Source organism: Eptesicus fuscus, chromosome 14 (genome assembly GCF_027574615.1).
Source record: "Eptesicus fuscus isolate TK198812 chromosome 14, DD_ASM_mEF_20220401, whole genome shotgun sequence".
NCBI lineage: Eukaryota > Metazoa > Chordata > Mammalia > Chiroptera > Vespertilionidae > Eptesicus > Eptesicus fuscus.
The window spans coordinates 47,139,135-47,156,424 of record NC_072486.1 but is presented as its reverse complement, the minus strand read 5'-3'; the positions used below and the strand labels follow the sequence as shown (position 1 = coordinate 47,156,424).

The window sequence follows — 17,290 nt, the reverse complement described above, 5'->3', positions numbered from 1 at the left end:
GCATCCAATCAGGCGGCGGGGCGGCCCTGGGGATGCCAGGCGCGCCAGCCAATCAGGGGCGCGCGCCCGTCCCCAGCCGGGTCTGGCGGGGCCGGGGTGCCCAGTGCCCAAGTCGCCCCGGGTGGCAGTTCCCGTTAACCTTAGCCTCAAAGTCAAAGGTATTTATTCCGTCCCGCCCTCGGAGTCCTGAGTCAGGGCGGGGAGGGGCGTGCGGAGGGACAGACCGCGCTTAGGGGCCGGCGCCCGGGCGCTCCTCCCGCGCTGCCTCCACCCACCCCGGGCTGGAGGCGGCCTCGGGGTCCCCTGAGCCCCCCGCGCTCCGGCCTCGAACTCTGCCCAATCCACACAGCCCGTGGGGACGGGCTCGGGGCGTGCGTGGGAGGGGCTGCCGGTCGGGACAGAGAGCCGGAGGGGGCGGGTGACCGCGGGAGGAACCGGGTGGTGAGCGCGGGGCTGTCCCGACGGTCGGGCGCTGTGACTGTCCCAGGAAGACGGAGCCCTGGAGGGCAGGAGCCCCGTGCTCGCCGCAGTGACACTCGGGTGCCTAATGAACCATCGAAGGAGTGGGAACTAGGCTTGGGGCGAGAACAATGAGAGGGAAGCACTACAGAAATTGAAGTGTGTGTAGGGGTCTCCCTGAAACCTCCATTCCAGGAAAATGGGCACAGCAGCTCAGATCTCAGGGGCTGGGGGCTTCTTCTCCTGTAAAGGTGGAGGACATTGAGATGATGCCCCTTATGGCCCTTTGGACTGGATGGAGCCTGGAGTTGGGTCTTGGTCCGCCGGAGCCTGGGTTGGGTGTGGTCAAAGCCGCAGAGGTGGGGGTGGGGGTGGGGGGAGAATGGCAGAGGGCAGGAAAACGTCTAGGCTTAGGCTGTGTTTTTTGTTTGTTTGTTTTTTTTGGGGAGGGGGTCCCTGTGTTTATCTGTAAAATGAAAAGATTAGAGGGTGTTGGTCTCCTTTCAACTCTAAGGTTCTATGATTCTGTAATCTGTTTTGGACTTAAGTTTCTTTTATTTAAATGTTCCTTTATTAAAATTGTTATCAATGGTTTGTCTGCATGTGGGACCTTGTGCTGGGTGCTGAGGAGAGAGAAACAGTCCGTGTATTAAGATGTTTACAGTCTTGTGGAGACAGACAAAATATTATCATACCATGTGAATGGTGCTGGGTTGGGTGGATGCACTGGTCAAACAGAGAAGGGCCCCTAACTGAGCCTGACAAATCCAAAAAGCTTCCTGGTCACAGTGATCCCTGATCGGGCTGGGCAGGGAAGAGTTGGGCAAAAGTGTTCCAGGACTGGTCACAGGCATGCTACGTGGGACAGTGGGGGCAGGCTGAGCCTCAGGCAGTGAGGAGAGGTGAGCAGAGGCCAATTTTAAATGGTCTTGCCAAGAAAATTTTAACTGAACCTCAAGGTGTTGAGGACCCATTGAAGTATTTTGAGCAAAGTAGAAACATGTCCAAATTGTGATATTGCTTTGAGTTCTGGGTGGTAGGTGGATTGGAGGGGCAAGATAAGCTCTAAAACAGGTACAGTGTCCAGGAGAGAAGTGGTGAGGCCTGAACCAAGGCAGTGGCAGTAGGAGGTCTGAGGGTCTTAAAAATAGCACCGGTACCACTCAGTGACCTGTGTGTTGTGGGCGTTTGTGCTCTGTCGTAGCGAAGGTGGTGCGTTTTTGAAAGGCGTGATGAGGACCCACTGTCATCTCTGGGGAAGCAAGGGAGGTCTGGGGTCAAGTGCAGAACATGGTGGAGGTGGTCTGTCCCAGGCATCTGCCCCTGGAGAGAGGTCAGCTGAGGAATCCAAGGTTTCCTAGGGCCGAGTGGCCTGGAGGGAAATGCGCGGTCAGGGTGCGCAGGAGGAGACCTGGCATCTAATTCTCTTTGAGTCAGAGAATGTCAACTCGGCCTCACTTTCCTCATCTTACAAGAGGGAAACACTTCCTACGTTTCCCAAGCTCCTTCAAAATGCAGCAAACACTAGAAAAGGATTTATAGATTAAAATGACACTTGTTCAGTGTTGTGAGCAGTTGGTTTTGTCCCTGGTCTTCAGATCAGGTAATGGGGGTCCCAGGCCCTGGCAGGCTCCTAAGTCCTGGACTTGGGGTGGAGGAACACGAGTGCTGCTCTTTTAAAAGGACACTGGGATGGGGATGCCATGGGTGTGGGGCAGGTGTGGGGGCATGGAGGTGGGGGTGGGTCAGTCCCAGCAAACATGTGCATGTAAGTCAGGTAGAGGAAGAAGTCCTGCAAGGAGGTGCCACAGGTATGGGCCTGGGGTCAAATCAGGGACCTCCAGGAAGTGGAGAGGCGTGGGGAACTGGCTGCCCGGGCTGTCCCTGGCCTTGGTCCCCAAGGAAGGCTGGCGGGTGCAAACTGAGGTCACTAAAAGGGGTTCTTCCTACTGGGGAAACCCTGTGATACAGTTCTTACAAGGTGGGGAGTGTGTGTGGGGGGAGGTGTGGCAACTGCAATGACCTAAAAAGAAGTCATCTCGCACCTTGTGAACATTTTTCAGTCTTTTCAACTGTTCCTTCCATTTGATAGAACAATTCTGTACATTAGGAACACGCATTATTTGCATCTGCAGGTGGGGAAACTGGCCCAGAGAAGAAAAGCAGTTGGTCTTGGGGCACATGGCTAATCAGAAGCAAACCCCAGTCCGGCTGGTATGGCTCAGTTGATTGAGTGTCGTCCCATGCACCAGGAGGTCTCCAGTTTGTTTTCAGGGCACACGCCCAGGTCGCAGGCTTGATCCCCAGTAGGGGACGTGATTGAAGTTTCTCTGTCATCAATGTTTCTATCTCCCTCTCCCTTCCTCCTTCTGAAATCAATAAAAACATATATTTTTAAAAAGAAGCAAACCCTATCCCAAGCTCTCAGCCCCGCCCCCGCCCCCCCCCCCCCCCGCCTCCCCTGCCCACTGAGGAATCAGCCAGCAGAGAGTGGGCCAGCCAGACTAGAGCACATGGCAGAGGGTAGGAGACTGGTTAGAGTGGGCGAGGCACGGAGGGCCAGGTGGGGTTAAACCAGCTGAGGGTTCGGAGAGAGGTGATTAAGAGAAAGTACGGAAGCATGGACCAAGGGGCAGAGGGAGGCCAGCTCGATGTGATAGGGTACCTGGGGAAGGTTGTCCCCTTGCCTGCAGTTTCCTGTGGGGGCAGGACTGTTGGTATAAGTGAGCATGGCACACAGTGAGGACATGGGTGCAGCCCTGGGTTGGGGCTCATGACTGAGCAGGGCCTAGGAGCTGGGCCATCCCTGAAGCCTCAGCTCCTGGTGCAGGGCATGTGGCCAGTCCCTGGTCCACTGGTGACAAAGGACACATGAGGCGCTATCCACTTCTTCCCCATTCGGGGCCTGAGTCTCTGAAGAGAGATGTGCTTGGCGGGTGGAAAAGCTCCAGGGGCCTGAGCTTGGGAGGATGTGGGAGACCTGGACATGTCCCTGCCCTGTGGCCTTTCTCCTCACCCAGCTGCTGTCCGCCCCTTCCCGCCCCCAAGTTTCTGCTAAGACCAAAGCTCCTTTGTTACCTTCCCCTGGCCCAGACCTCACCACCTGCCACAGGCCACAATCCTCGCTTTGTGTGGTCTGGCAGTTGTCATGGCAGCTGCCCCAGCTGAGGGGACTCACATCCCAGCTGCAGCCCGACCCCACGTAGGGAGGGTTGGGCCTGGAGCCAGGGGCTGGGAAGGGGATGGTGATCAGGGCCTGCCCTGAGACCTGCTCTCCACAGAACTTGTTGGGCCGCCAGGGCAAGGTCGTTGGAGTGTGGGGTCAGGGCCAAGCGGCCTTCATAGACTCAGTGGGCACTGTTGGGGGTGGCGGATGGCCCCATGGCCTCCTGTTTTCTGGCTGGGGCGTTTTGCTAGGCAGCCTGCTGGGTGGGTTCCTGGGCATCTCTCAGGTCAACCGATGCGTCAGGTGGCGTGAGACTATTGGGTGGCAGAATAAGAGAGAAGGATGGAAAAGGCACAGCGTGGGGTGGGGCGGGTGTACCTGGTGACCTGGCCGACCTGGAAAGACGTGGCCATGGGGAGGGACTTTCCTGGGTTTGGCTATCTCAGGGTTTGTCTGCAGGATACCCGCTCGCCTGTTTTCCAGATGTCCCACCTGAGCACACAGGTGGAGGTGGGCCCCCAAGACATGGCCTGCCTACCCCCTATTCCTGTCTTCCGTGCTCCTCCTACCCCTGCCCTCTCATTCTTATTTCTTCCCCTGGGGCCCATGAGGGTCCACTTCCTTTCGTGTCCACTTCTGTCTCACTCTGACCACAAGCCCTAATGAGCCCAGGGGTACCCAGGGATGAGGTAATTAATTCACTGTGAATTGTTCACTAAGAATTGAAGTCTTTCTGTCACCTGAGGTGATTTAAAAATATATATTTATTTTTATTGATTTCAGAAAGGAAGGGAGAGGGAGATAGAAACATCAAGGATGAGAGAGAATCATTGATCGGCTGCCTCCTGCACGCCCCCTACTGGGGACCGATCCTGCAACCCGGGCATGTGCCCTTGACTGGAATGGAACCTGAGACCCTTCAGTCCCCAGGCTGATGCTCTATCCACTGAGCCAAACCAGCTAGGTCCCGAGGCGATTTTTAGGTCTTAATACCTCTTGGAAGACGGAATCAGTCAAGTAGGACTGATTTGATTAGGCTAAGGGGCCTCTTGTGTGGTGCTAGGGTTTTGTGAATAAGGCCAAGCCCCACCCTCTGTCCTCACACTGAAGTGGCCCCTGCCCCTGAGTTTCCCCACCTTCCGGTGGCCTCCCTATTCGCCAGTCCCCTGAGCCTCTTTAGGTGGACGTTGGTGAGAGGCTTCCCCAAGGCGTGTACACAGAGTGTGTCAGGGCCCCCACGGTGGGCCTTTCCTCCCCTCTTCTCCCGGCTCCCCTTTCTCTGCCCCACAGGCAGGTTTTGGTGTCTATAAACCACAGAAGGAGTGCACCCTACTGGGGAAATAGAATTAAAAACAAAATCGCTTGCCAACTCAGAAAAGCTCCTCACAAAAGTAGGAAACAATAGGTTTGTTTTGTTATGTTTAATCCTTACCCAAGGATAGATTTTCCAATGATTTCTAGAGAGAGTAGAAGGGAGGGAGGAGAGGAGAGGAGGAGGGAGGGAGGGAGGGAGGGAGGGAGGGAGGGAGGAGAGGAGAGAGAGAGAGAGAGAGAGAGAGAGAGAGAAACATCAATTGGTTGCAGGGGCTGGGGAACCTGCAGCCAAAGTACATGCTCTTGACCGGGAATTGAACCCTGGACTCTTCCATGTGCGGGACGACACTCTAACCACTGAGCAACCGGCTGGGATCTTTGTTTTTATTATTGAATAATCATCACACCAGAATGAGATGCACATCACAGGAGATTGCAAAAATGGAAAGAAATCTCACCTGTTAACACAGCCCAGCAGGTGCAATCTGTTACACACATGTTCTCCAGGTACACTGTCACTAGTTCTCTGGAGAGAGGACTTGACCATTTGTCACAGAGTTCATCCTAGATTCACCTGGTAATGGGGGTGTTAGTTAACTGCCTTTATCCAGAGGAAAAACACACTTCTCATATCTTTATGACAGGAGGTAGTTTTGCAGCTTGGAGGCAGGTATCCTCCCAGGTTAGGGTCCCAGCCTCCCATGGGGACTGGGAGACAGGGCCCTGTCTCCCTTGATATTTACATTTCAGAGAGGTGGCTTCCAGGTCCCTGAGAGAGACGCTCCTGGGTTGTAAAGCGGGCAAGAGGCTTATTTTGCCTTTAAAATGATTTATGTACATCTCAAAGAGACAGAGGAAGAACCTATGTTTAGACGTTTTCTAAAGAAATGTTCTGAAGGAAAGGGGAGGGGTCTCTTTCCCTTTCTGCACTAGGGAAAATATTTTTTTCTGTATTTTATTTATTTTAAAATATATTTTATTGATTTTTTACAGAGAGGAAGGGAGAGGGAGAGAGAGTTACAAACATTGATGAGAGAGAAGCATCAATCAGCTGCCTCCTGCACACCTCCTACTGGGGATATGCCTGCAACCAAGGTACATGCCCTTGACTGGAATCGAACCTGGGACCCTTGAGTCTGCAGGCCGACGCTCCATCCACTGAGCCAAACCAGTTAGGGCTTTTCTATATTTTAGATTCATATTTACCCTTATCTCCCCCCCACCCCACTTCTCTTGGCATGGTCCCGATTTCCAGCCTGGGAAGGGGACCTGGGAGAGGAGAGGGGGGACCCTTAGGATGGGAGCTCTGGGGGGGTCTCGAGGGCCCCAGTAGGGGTAGGGAGCAAGATAAGACAGGGATTCTTGTGAGGGTGGCTGAAATGAGGTGCCCTGGAGGAAGCTCCAGCTGATGGCCAGGAAAGCCCCATGGTAGCAGCCGCTGGAGCTGATCTGAGAGCCACAGGTCCTCAGTGGGGCTCTTTGGGAGTGTGGGGTCTACGGGGAAGCAGGCGTGTGAAACAAGAATCCTGTCCATAGCAGAGGCAGTCCATGGTACCTGGTGGAGAGAGTGAACTGCAGGCTGCCCACAGGCCGCCTCTGTGTGCCACACACCGCTGTCAGGTGTGCTGTGTGTGGGGCTCTGTCCCGGGCCTTCCTCAGTGGGCATGAAGCGCTCCTGTCCCCCAGATGAAGGGGAATAAGCAAAGTAAATACCATGTCAGGTGGCAAAGTGTCCTGGAGGAATGCGAGGTGGAGTTAGGCTTGTGACTTTACCCAGAGTGCCAGGGAAGGCCGCGCTAAGGAGGTGAGCCCTAAAAGAGGTGAGGGGGGCCATGCCAAGATCTGAGACAGAACACCTCATGCAGAGGGGCAGCCAGTGCAAAGCCCGAGGCTTCTGAGCAGCATGACCTGTACCCCATCATGTTCCAGGCATGAGGAACCATCAGGAAATGTTCTAACAACTGGAGCATTAACCAGCAAGGTGAGCTATGGATTGGCGGACACGTAGCCCAGCTGGACTGTGTGTTCTTGCATGGAGTGCTCCTTGGGAGGGTTTGTGCTGGGACATAGACGGGGACTTAGAGAGAGGAGGGCCGTGGTTTCACAGGCACAGTTCTGCCTTCCTGGGTGTCTGCAAGACCTCTCAGGCCACTAACTCGTTAGAGTTTCTCCCCTGCAGTGTCCTTCACACCCCGCCCTGCAGATGTTAGAGCATGGACCTGAGGCTTTAGTCTGGGAGCTAGAAGGCCTGGGATCTTGCCCTGCTCCACCATTCAGCACCTATGTGACTGGGGGCATGTCAGTGGCCCTCTCTGACCTCAGGTTCCTCTTAATAAAATGGGAATCATGCTTGTTTTACCTGCTTAGCAGGTATGTGTGCAATTTAAAAAATCCTGCACATTTCAGCCGAGGTCATGGACAGAAAAGCTCTTGAAAAAGAAGGAATGCATTCTGTGAGGTGGCACGAGGACTGGGAAAGCCTTTTGTCCTTGTCCCACAGGCCAACTCTGTTTCCTTTGCTCCCATCTCACGCACAGACCGAGTCAGGGCACCGTGGGTCCCCCGGGATGGAGAGCAGCCTGGCAGGTGCCAGCACAGGTAAGACAGAAGATGGAAAGGTGCGAGCCAACCATGGCTTCCTTCCCTGGCACGTCTTCTGTCTTCATGTCCCTCCAAAGCTGCCCTCACTTAGAGGGTGTCGAATTGCAGGATGTTGAAGGTCTTCAAAGAATGGGACAAAGACAGATGACAAGAACTAAGAAAATGACAGAGGGCAGTTCAAAACTTGCCAGGCAAGGGAACATACAAGCACACACACACACACACACACACACATGCACAGACACTGGCATGCACACACATGTGCTATTTTCTTTGTTAATTCCTACTTCCTCTGGATTTATTGTCTTTTAAATATTGGAACCTTTTGTTTAGAGCTTCTCTCTCTTCTTTGTTCACAACTGTTTCATTTTACCTACTTTTAATCAAATGTAAACTTTTTATTGAAGTGTAAGACATAGAAAAGTGCATAGTTCAGGAGCTCTATAAATTCTTATGACATGAACACTCCCATGTGACCTGCACCCAGAAAGAGACCATTGCCAGAATGAGAAGTCCCTCCTGCCCCCTTCCAAACAGTGCGCTCTAGAAGGGAGCCTCTGTCCTGGCTTCTAACTCATCCATTAGTCCTGCCAGCTTTTGAACGTCATATAATGGAAACATATAGTCTGTATTCAGTGTCTGTAGCAGACCTTTCCCATCAGGCTGATGTCCACGAGCCAGAGGAACAAAGTGCCCCTGTAGACTTGAGCAGCCCTGTGTGTGGGACTCGGGAGTAGAAGGGCCTAGGCTTAGTAGACAGACAAGGCTCACCTGTTCTGGTGCTGAGACCTTTCTGGCTGACTTTCTTGTTCTTGCTTTTGTTGAAGAAAAGTGATGTTGCCAAATGGCCAAGGTCCCAGCAGGTGAGGTGCCCACACACCATGGCTGCCACGCTGGAGAGGGCCCGGCAGTGACACGGGCCACTGAGGGACTGGGCACAGACTCGCTGAGCAAACTCCCAGCACATGATCCTTTGGAAAAGAAGATGTTTGAACTTGGCCATGTTCTGCTTGCTCTCCAGGGAAGATCTCACTGGATGGGTGTCTTTAACTGTCTCTGCGTCTTCTGGGCCTCGGGCAGAGCAGGGGGGCAGCTGGTGTGTCCTGGCACAGCAGCTTCACAGCTTCCCTCCTTTCTTTGTTGTTGTTAATCCTCACCTGAGGATATTTTTTTCATTGAGTTTGAGAGAGAGTGGAAGGGAGGGGAGAGGGGGAGTGAGACATCAATATGAGAGAGACACATTGATTGGTTGCCGGGGTGGGGATTGAACCTGCAACCCAGGTACCTGCCCTTAATTGGAATCGAACCCGCGACTCCCTGGTGCACAGGCTGACGTTCTAACCACTGAACAACCGGGCCAGGACCAGCTTTCTTATTTTGCATCTTTCCCTTTGTCCTTCTCCAAACCCTAACCTGCCCCTGCCCCACTGCCCTTCCTTCCCCTACTGCAGCGATGGGCAACCTTTTGAGCTTGGTGTGTCAAACTTTGCCAAAAAACTGAGCATAACTCGGGTAGTGTGTCACTTTGAGGAAAAAACATTATTTCGCAAATGTTTCATCCTTGGCATGCGGCCGCCTCAGCGGCCGCGTGTCATCAGAAATGGCTACGCGTGTCATAGGTTCGCCATCACTGCCCTACTGTCTTCTTTCTCCTGTCCCCATTTCCTCTTCTCCCCTTTCAAATCTCTTCCTTGTGCATTCTTCGGCCCTGTCTTATTTTCTGCTATGCTCTGGCCCTCCAGGCAAGTCTCCCTCAGAGCTCAGAGCAGTGACTGACTCTCCCCGTCCTCTGTCCCTTTGCCTCTGGCAGGAGACCGGCTGGTGATGAAGATCAAGCAAGAGAAGCCAGAGTGGCTGCTGCAGACCCTGGCGCCGCCGGCCGCGCTTTCCAAGGACAAGGAAAACATTTTCCAGCAGCCCCTGGGCCTCCCACCATGCCAGGCTCTGGGGAAACCCCGATCCTTGGGGGGACAGGAGGAGACTGGGCCTCCCAGGTGGACCCCTCCCACTGAGCAGGATGCTGGGCTGGCAGCCCAGGTTCCGGGGGCAGCCCCTGCCCCCCTGAGCCCCGTTCTTTCTGCCAGCGAGGGTCATTTCGTGTGCCTGGACTGCGGGAAGAGGTTCAGCTGGTGGTCGTCCCTGAAGATCCACCAGCGCACCCACACGGGCGAGAAGCCTTACCTGTGCGGCAGCTGCGGCAAGAGCTTCAGCCAGAAGCCCAACCTGGCGCGCCACCAGCAGCAGCACACGGGCGAGCGGCCCTTCCGCTGCCCCGAGTGCGCCAGGCGCTTCAGCCAGAAGCAGCACCTGCTCAAACACCAGAAGACCCATTCTCGGCCCGCCACCTACTCGTGCCCCGAGTGCGAGCGCTGCTTCCGCCACCAGGTGGGCCTCCGCATCCACCAGCGCGCGCACGTCCGGGACCGCCAGGGCGCCCGCGCCAGGCTGTTCGAGCTGCTCCGGGAATCTGCGGCCTGCGGGGGCTGTCGCCTGCGTCCGGGGCCGCCGCGGGGGCGCCCCGAGTGGGCCTGGCTGGGGCTCTTCCAGGGCTGGTGGCGCCAAGTGGGGGCCCAGACCGCCGCCGCTGCCACGGGGCCCGGCGAGCAGCGCCAGTTCATCTGCAGCGAGTGCGGCAAGAGCTTCACGTGGTGGTCGTCGCTGAACATCCACCGGCGCATCCACACGGGCGAGCGGCCCTACCCGTGCCCCGAGTGCGGCCGCCGCTTCAGCCAGAAGCCCAACCTGACCCGGCACCTGCGCAACCACACGGGCGAGCGCCCGCACCCCTGCCCGCACTGCGGCCGCAGCTTCCGCCAGAAGCAGCACCTGCTCAAGCACCAGCGCACGCACCTGCCAGGCGCCCAGGCGGCGCGCTGCCCTGTCTGCGGCCAGAGCTGCCCCAGCCGCGCGGCGCTGCGGGCCCACCAGTGCGCACACACCGGCGCCGCCACTGCCAAGGTGCTGGGCCCCGAGTCTCAGGCCCAAGGCCCCCAGGGCCGGTCGGCCCCACCGCACAGCCTCCCATCGGCCCGGCAACCCGCGGATGTGCGGTGGTGCAGCGCGCAGGAGGACCTGGTCGGGCCCGGGGAGCCGCGCCAGTTCATCTGCAACGAGTGCGGCAAGAGCTTCGCGTGGTGGTCGGCGCTCACCGTCCACCGGCGCATCCACACGGGCGAGCGGCCTTACCCGTGCCCCGAGTGCGGCCGCCGCTTCAGCCAGAAGCCCAACCTGACGCGGCACCGGCGCAACCACACGGGCGAGCGGCCCTACCGGTGCGCCGCCTGCGGGCGCAGCTTCAGCCAGAAGCAGCACCTGCTCAAACACCAGCGCGTGCACCTGGAGACCCTGTCGCCCACCCCCAGCGTCAAGGTCGAAGCGCTTTAGTGCACCTGGACCGAGGGGGACTCGCGGGGGGATGTTTGCGGGGGTGCCTGTGGGGAATGGCCAGAATGGTGGCTTTTAGAACCCCAGGGGCTAAGACCCTATCACAAGGCTCTGAAGGCCTGAGAACAGAATTCCAGAAGCATCCCAAAGGGAGACCGAAAGAGGTCCCCATAGGCTGAGGGAGGAGGTGGGATCAGGCATTCCTCACCCTGGAGCTGGGATGTGTCCCTGACAGGTTGAGGGCCAACCCCGTAAACTTCCTCAGAGGTGGGACCCCAGCCCTCAGGCGCCAGGTGGGGGCCTGCTGGGGGCTGAGGGAGAGGCTCCCTGGTGTGAAATGGCCGAGATCTGGACTGGTCAGCTGTAGTGCCGCCTGCCACATGCAGGCGAGGCAGGGGCAAGCATATTCCCAGTGCAAAGGCAATGCCCAGCACTTAATGGCCATTCAATACATAGTTTTGGAAGGAGTGAATGGTTCTATGGTCCTGACCGTGAGGGCCCCACTGCGTAGGGTGCTGTTATGGCCCGCCTGTCGCTAGGATGGGGATGTGTGAGACGGTCAGGGGCTGGGCACAAGGGGTGTGGTCTCAGCTGAGGTTTGGTGGCTTGGGAAGGGCCCTGCAGCAGGGAAGAGCCAAGCCTGCTGCTCCTACTCTGTGGGCCTGGGGCATGCCCGATGGCTGACTCGGCTCCTTATCATGGCGGTGTCACAGAGGAGAAAAATGAAGGATTGACCATCTCACATGGTCTCATTGTCTTTCTTAAGCTTCCCTTCCTGATCTCCGGTCTCTGGATCTATGATCTCCAGGTCTCTGTGTGCTCTCAGGGACCATTTGCCCCGGACCAGGATAAGGAGCTTTGGCCACGAGCAGAGCAACTGCCCACATCCAATTCTCTTTTCCCCTCTTCCAATACAATTTATCTCTTTCCACATATTCCCCTCAACCTGTAGCCCCCCAAAGTCACTCCTCATGCTTTTCCAAAGCAGAACCCAGAGCTTCAGCTCAGCTGTAGTTTGGACTATATTTTCCCATAGGAGGGGGTGTTGGGGTGCTAGGGTTGGATAGGTGGGAGGAAAAGGGGGGGGGACCTAGCTAATTCTGTAGGAGGATGAACTATGTGTACCTGCCTCCCAGGGCTTGTGGGGTTCTCTGAACTCAGAGATGTGTTTACTTTTCCAGGACCTGGCTGTGTTCACCCTGGCTTCTGGTTACTCCTCTTTCCGGGTTTTGTTTAATCCCTTTCATCTGGCAGGAGTTCTAATTGTAGCACCACAGAAAGACCGGTGGAGGTGATGATTCAGTTTACCTGGGGAACACGTTAGGTAATGGTTAGTGTTCAGCCAGGGCTCCGACTTGTGGTCCAGGTCTTTGATCATAAACCATGCTGTGTGGCCATCCTTCAATCAGCTCTCAGGACCAGGCAGAAGCCAAAGCAGAACGGTTTTCCTAGGCCCCCTCTCTGCTCCCCTTTCTCCCTGTAATGCCTGCCTGGCTCCTCCCCCAGACAGTAGGTTTGGAACTCATCAAAACCCACTTTAGCCTGGCCAGTGTGGCTCAGTGATTCAGCATGGACCTATGAAGCAGTAGTTCACATGTGTTGGGCAGGACACATGCCTGGGTTGCAGGCTCGATCCCCAGTAGGGGGTGTGCAGGAGGCAGCCAGTCCACGATTCTCATCATTGACGTTTCTATCTCTCCCTTCCTCTCTGAAATCAATAAAAAGCAAAATAAAACAACAACCCAAAACCTACCTTAACCCTGGGGAAGGCTCAAGAGTCATTTGCTTCTTCCTCTTTGCCACCTATCAAATCCGGAGACCAACTCAAGTGAGCACACCTACTCCAGGAAGGCATCCTAGAGTACCAGGCCTGTATTAGAGACACTGTCTGCAAGGACGGACCTGCAGAATCACTGGAGCCTGTGAAATCAGGTGCCTGAGGGCCGGGGCAGACACACACTGCAGAGACAGGCAGGGAATTTCTGTACCATAGCTTGTTATCTTCCACAAGTGGCCTGTGTTCAGTGATCAAATCAAACACCTGTATTGGTAGGACTTGGGGTTAATGAGGCCTAATCGCAGCTTTTCCCCCTCCAAGCAAAATCGTGAGGATGCCTGCTCACTGACCCCAGGTGACGGAGTCTCTCACAAACGGGTGCTTTGGGTCACAACGGGGATAGGGCCAAGCCCATCAAAGGTGCGTGACCTGTTGACCAGGTCGGGATGGCACACATTGACCCGTTAACCAAGCCTCCTGTGTGACAGGCACTGTGTCAGACTTGAGGGATGCTGTGATGAATAAGCCACTGTATCAGTCAGCTTGGGCTGCCAGAGTAAAATACCACTGGGGGCTTACCCAATGCCGTCTGGAGGCTGGGAAGTTCAAGATCAAGGTGCTGGCAGATTTGGTCCCTGGTGAGAGCTTCCTGCCTTGCAGATGAAGACCTTTTCTCTGTGTCCTCATATAGTGGTGGGTGGTCGGGGGAGGGAGAAAGGGCCCCAAACAGTGCTCTGGTCTCTTCCTCTTCTTATAGAGACTCTAATCTCATCATGAGCAGCCCACACTTATGACCTCATCCATACCTGTCTCCCAAAGGCCCTATCTCCAAATGCCATCACATTGGGGGTCAGGGCTTTAAAATATGGATTTTTTTTTTTTTTTTTTGCGGGGTGCAGGGATGGGGTGGGGAGAGAGACATGATTCAGTCAATAGCAATCACAGTCTCTCCCCTGAGGAGCCCACTGACCTTCACAGAATATCACTTTAATGCACACACAGTTTGGAACAATCTATATGGTCAGCTCTTGAACAAGTGGTCCCAGCCCCGGCTCTCTTAGGGAGGCTTTCTTGTTCATCTCGTTTGGTCTCACCCCCAGGCAGTGACCTAGGCAGGTAATGATGTAGGAAGTGGGGATGGGGACTGTGGGACTTGTCCAAGAGGTCATGTTGCAAATTGACAGCAGGTCCCAGGCCTCCAGTTAACCTAACCCTCTTACACAGTCACAATCACAGGCTTCTCCAAGGGAGGCCTGACATTGTCAACTCCAATTTCCATTGCCTTTCATTTTAAAGTAATCACACTAGGTCAGAGAATATTGAGCAAGAGCCACACCATGAAATCAAAGACAAGAAGGTCAGGCCTATCCTAGTGGTTTATAATTCAAAATGCTCAGGAGCATGCGGAGATCAAAGGGTTGCTAAAGGGAATGGAAAACCACCATGTTTAAAGACATAAAAAATCTTAAAGAACATATCCTGTCCATGGCCAGGTAAGTGCAAGTCTGTGGTGGGGACCCGTGGCCAAGCTCCTAGCAGGCCACGTGAGCTTGGTGGAGCTGGGGTCCTGGAACCACCTGCATAAACCTTGCATTCCATCCTTTGGAGCAGGCTGGGAGCTAAAAACTTGACTTAGGTCCTTGGAAAGTGGTTGTGCTCTGGCAAGCACCGTGAACTTCAAGTCAGCGGTAAGGTGGTCAACCTCCTTGCCAGGATTTGGTTCCCCACTGCCCAGCCCCAGGGAGCTTCCCCTGGGAGAGAGGACTTGGAGGCCAAGGTGGATGCGGGCAGCTGCACTGACCTGGGAGAGAGTGGGCCCAGTAGGGACTTGGTAGTGAGTGCCTAGTAAGTTAGGGATGCTACTGAGATTTTTTCTTTTTTAAGTAGTTGGGTTTGGAAAAGAAATATCCCAGACCCCTTGTTAAGAGAAATAGTATTAGGGCTGAAACCAGTATGTTTTCACGTATCACTGCCCTGATAGGATCACAGCATAGAAGAGAGGGAAATGCATGGTGTCCGTAGCTTGTCCTCTGGGGTAAGTCAGAAAGGTTTCTCCTAGGTTCCTCAGATCTAGAGGGAGAGGTGCTAGACCAGCTAGTCCAGCAGAACTTTCTGTGATGATGAAAATGTTCTCTGTTTGCTGCCTGATGCCATAGCCTCAGTCAGTGGTGCTTGATCACTTAACATGTGGCTAGTGAGGCCCTGGCTGGGTAGCTTAGTTGATTAGAGCATTGTCCCGATACACCAAGGTTTCCGGTTCTATCTCCGGTCAGGGCACATGCAAGAATCAACCAGTGAATGCACAACGAAGTGAAACAACAAATTAATATTTTTTTTCTCTTTCTTTTTCAAATCAATAAAAAAGAAAATTAAAAAATGTGGCTATCGAGGCTGAGGAAGTGAATTTTAAATTTTATTTGATTTAAATTAACTTAAATTCCAATAGCCACATGTGGCTACTAGACAGTATAGCTCTAGGAATTATGCTCCTATTGAGAAGTAGAAATGTTCTCTCCCTTCCTGTCCCCGCTTCCCCCACCTAAATCTAGAAAGAGCTTGCTTTTGTCATTGGGAATAGTAGATTGTGTCAGGTAGTCCTGGGACTAAATTCTGGATTTGCCATTTAAGCTGTGAGACTTGGGCAAGCAACCTACTTACAGCATTATGTGTGGTCCCAGCACACAGCAGGCACTCCATAAGTGGTAGCTATGGGCATTCTTGTGGTGACATTGTCATTATCGCTACCTGCAAAGCATTTACAGAAGTGGGAGTTGCACTGTGGGAAGGGTTTCCCCAAACAGAGCTCAGTCCTCATAAGGAATGGACCATCCCCAGGGGTAAGTAGACCCGCTGCAAGTTGAAGGGCGTGGCTGAATCGATGTCATAGGTCATGTCTGTCTTGGATTTTAGCTTAGAGGAGAGAGAACTTTGGAGCAGATGTGACCTCGCACCCACATTTGCAGCTGGATCTCTGCAGGTTTCCCAGCCCAAAGCTGTGACTGGGGCAGTTCTGCCTGCTGCTCCTCATTCTTTACACTGCATTAGCACCCTGGCTGGCCACCACAGCTCTCAGGTGTCGCTTGTAAACACTCATTCATTCATTCATTCAATAGACATTGGATTGAGGACCTATTGTATGCTGGGCGTTTGTGATCCAAAGATGCTGAACACACAGCCTGTGCCTTTTGAAGTTCACAACCTGGTGGGAAAACAAAAGTGTGCTGAATCCCAATCTGATGTTAGTGATCACCATCCAATCCGGGGGAATGGGAGGAGCTGGTCACGGGAGATGGTTGTCCTGCGGAGCAAAGCCCTGGGGATGCAGGCAGAACAGGCTGGAGGATGGCAGGCTGGTATCTGTGAGAGCAGCGGTTGGAGCTGTCCAGGGGAGCACACGGGTGATGGCCGTCCATCTGGTGTGCCCCTGGGGGTAGGGTGGGGGATACAGTGCAGGGCATCAATACCCACAAGGGGACTACAGGCCATCTGTTCTCCGGGACCCTGTGAGCAGCCCAGGCCTTTGTTAGGGACCAGAGTCCAGCTGTCACACGAGCCTTGCAGAGTGGTGGTGATTGCTACGGCAGCCACTGGCCCTGCCTGTAGGAAGAAGCATGACTGCCATAGAATGCTTCCACACTGCCATTCTACTAGCATTGTGTTCACCAGAGCACGCGAGAATGGCGGAGGGGCGATGTGGGAGGAGGTGCATGTGTATGAAGTCACGGAAGCAAAGTGGAAATCGGGCAGTGGCCGAGCGGAGACGAGAAGCCTCCTGGGGCCCTTGGCCTTCGGCATTCCCACCGAGACGGGATGAGTTTCAGGGGGTCTTGTCAGCCTGCTCCCCTCTTCCCCCAGGCTATGCTCCTTTCCCATTTTGGCACAGCTTTCCTAGAAAATGCTGCTAAAAATATGGGCTACATCCTCAGGTATATTATTGATTTTGCTTTGAAAACCTGGTCATTTTTAACTGTCCCCGTTTCCCCTGTAGCCTGCAAGAGACATGACAGCTAGTGGTAACAAAAGCTGGAGCTGGGAGGTGTGGCTGTCCTATGATCGGAGCTCCAGCACCCAGGCAGAGGGTGGGTATGGGGTGTCACCAGTGGTTAGGGATCCTGTTACCAATGCCATGGGAACTCTACCCTTATTCCTGGGTGCCATCTACCCTGCTGGATTCATTTCTTGGGGTTTCCCAGAATTCTCTCCCTGTTGCCTCTGTTTGAAATACCAATCTCCTTGGGATGTCTAACTCACGAAGTCCCATCTGCCCCAGCCAGGTGCCTCTGAGCAGCGTGGATGAGGTCCCGAGAGGCAAGAGTGCCCCGGGTGGACCTTCTGGGGCAGACAGTCCACGGAGCAAGCTGTGATGTTGGGAGTAGGGATTGATTTTACTGCTGGGTGGACCCCACCTGGAATCCTTCAGTTCCCGGGGCTCTCAGAGGCACAGGGGGGACCTCGTGAGCTGGGAGAGTGCCACCTGGCCAGCCACATCCTGGTCTGCTGTGAAGAGCCATGCCTTTCGGAATCCCAACTGCCTGGCCTTGCGGAATCCCAACGGCTCCCGGACCTGGCAGCTACAAAGGGGCCACGGA

At 54.6% G+C, this 17,290-nt stretch overlaps 1 protein-coding gene across 1 annotated transcript; it reads left to right on the top strand.

The window, feature by feature from the left end:
• Positions 1 to 114: 114 nt before the first annotated feature.
• On the top strand, positions 115 to 11,666 carry ZNF775 (zinc finger protein 775). The gene is made up of 4 exons (XM_028128910.2): positions 115 to 158; positions 6,805 to 6,920; positions 7,477 to 7,537; positions 9,351 to 11,666. The coding sequence occupies exons 2-4, from the start codon at positions 6,843 to 6,845 to the stop codon at positions 10,922 to 10,924; spliced, it is 1,713 nt and encodes a 570-aa protein (XP_027984711.2). The 5' UTR covers positions 115 to 158; positions 6,805 to 6,842; the 3' UTR covers positions 10,925 to 11,666.
• Positions 11,667 to 17,290: the final 5,624 nt, after the last annotated feature.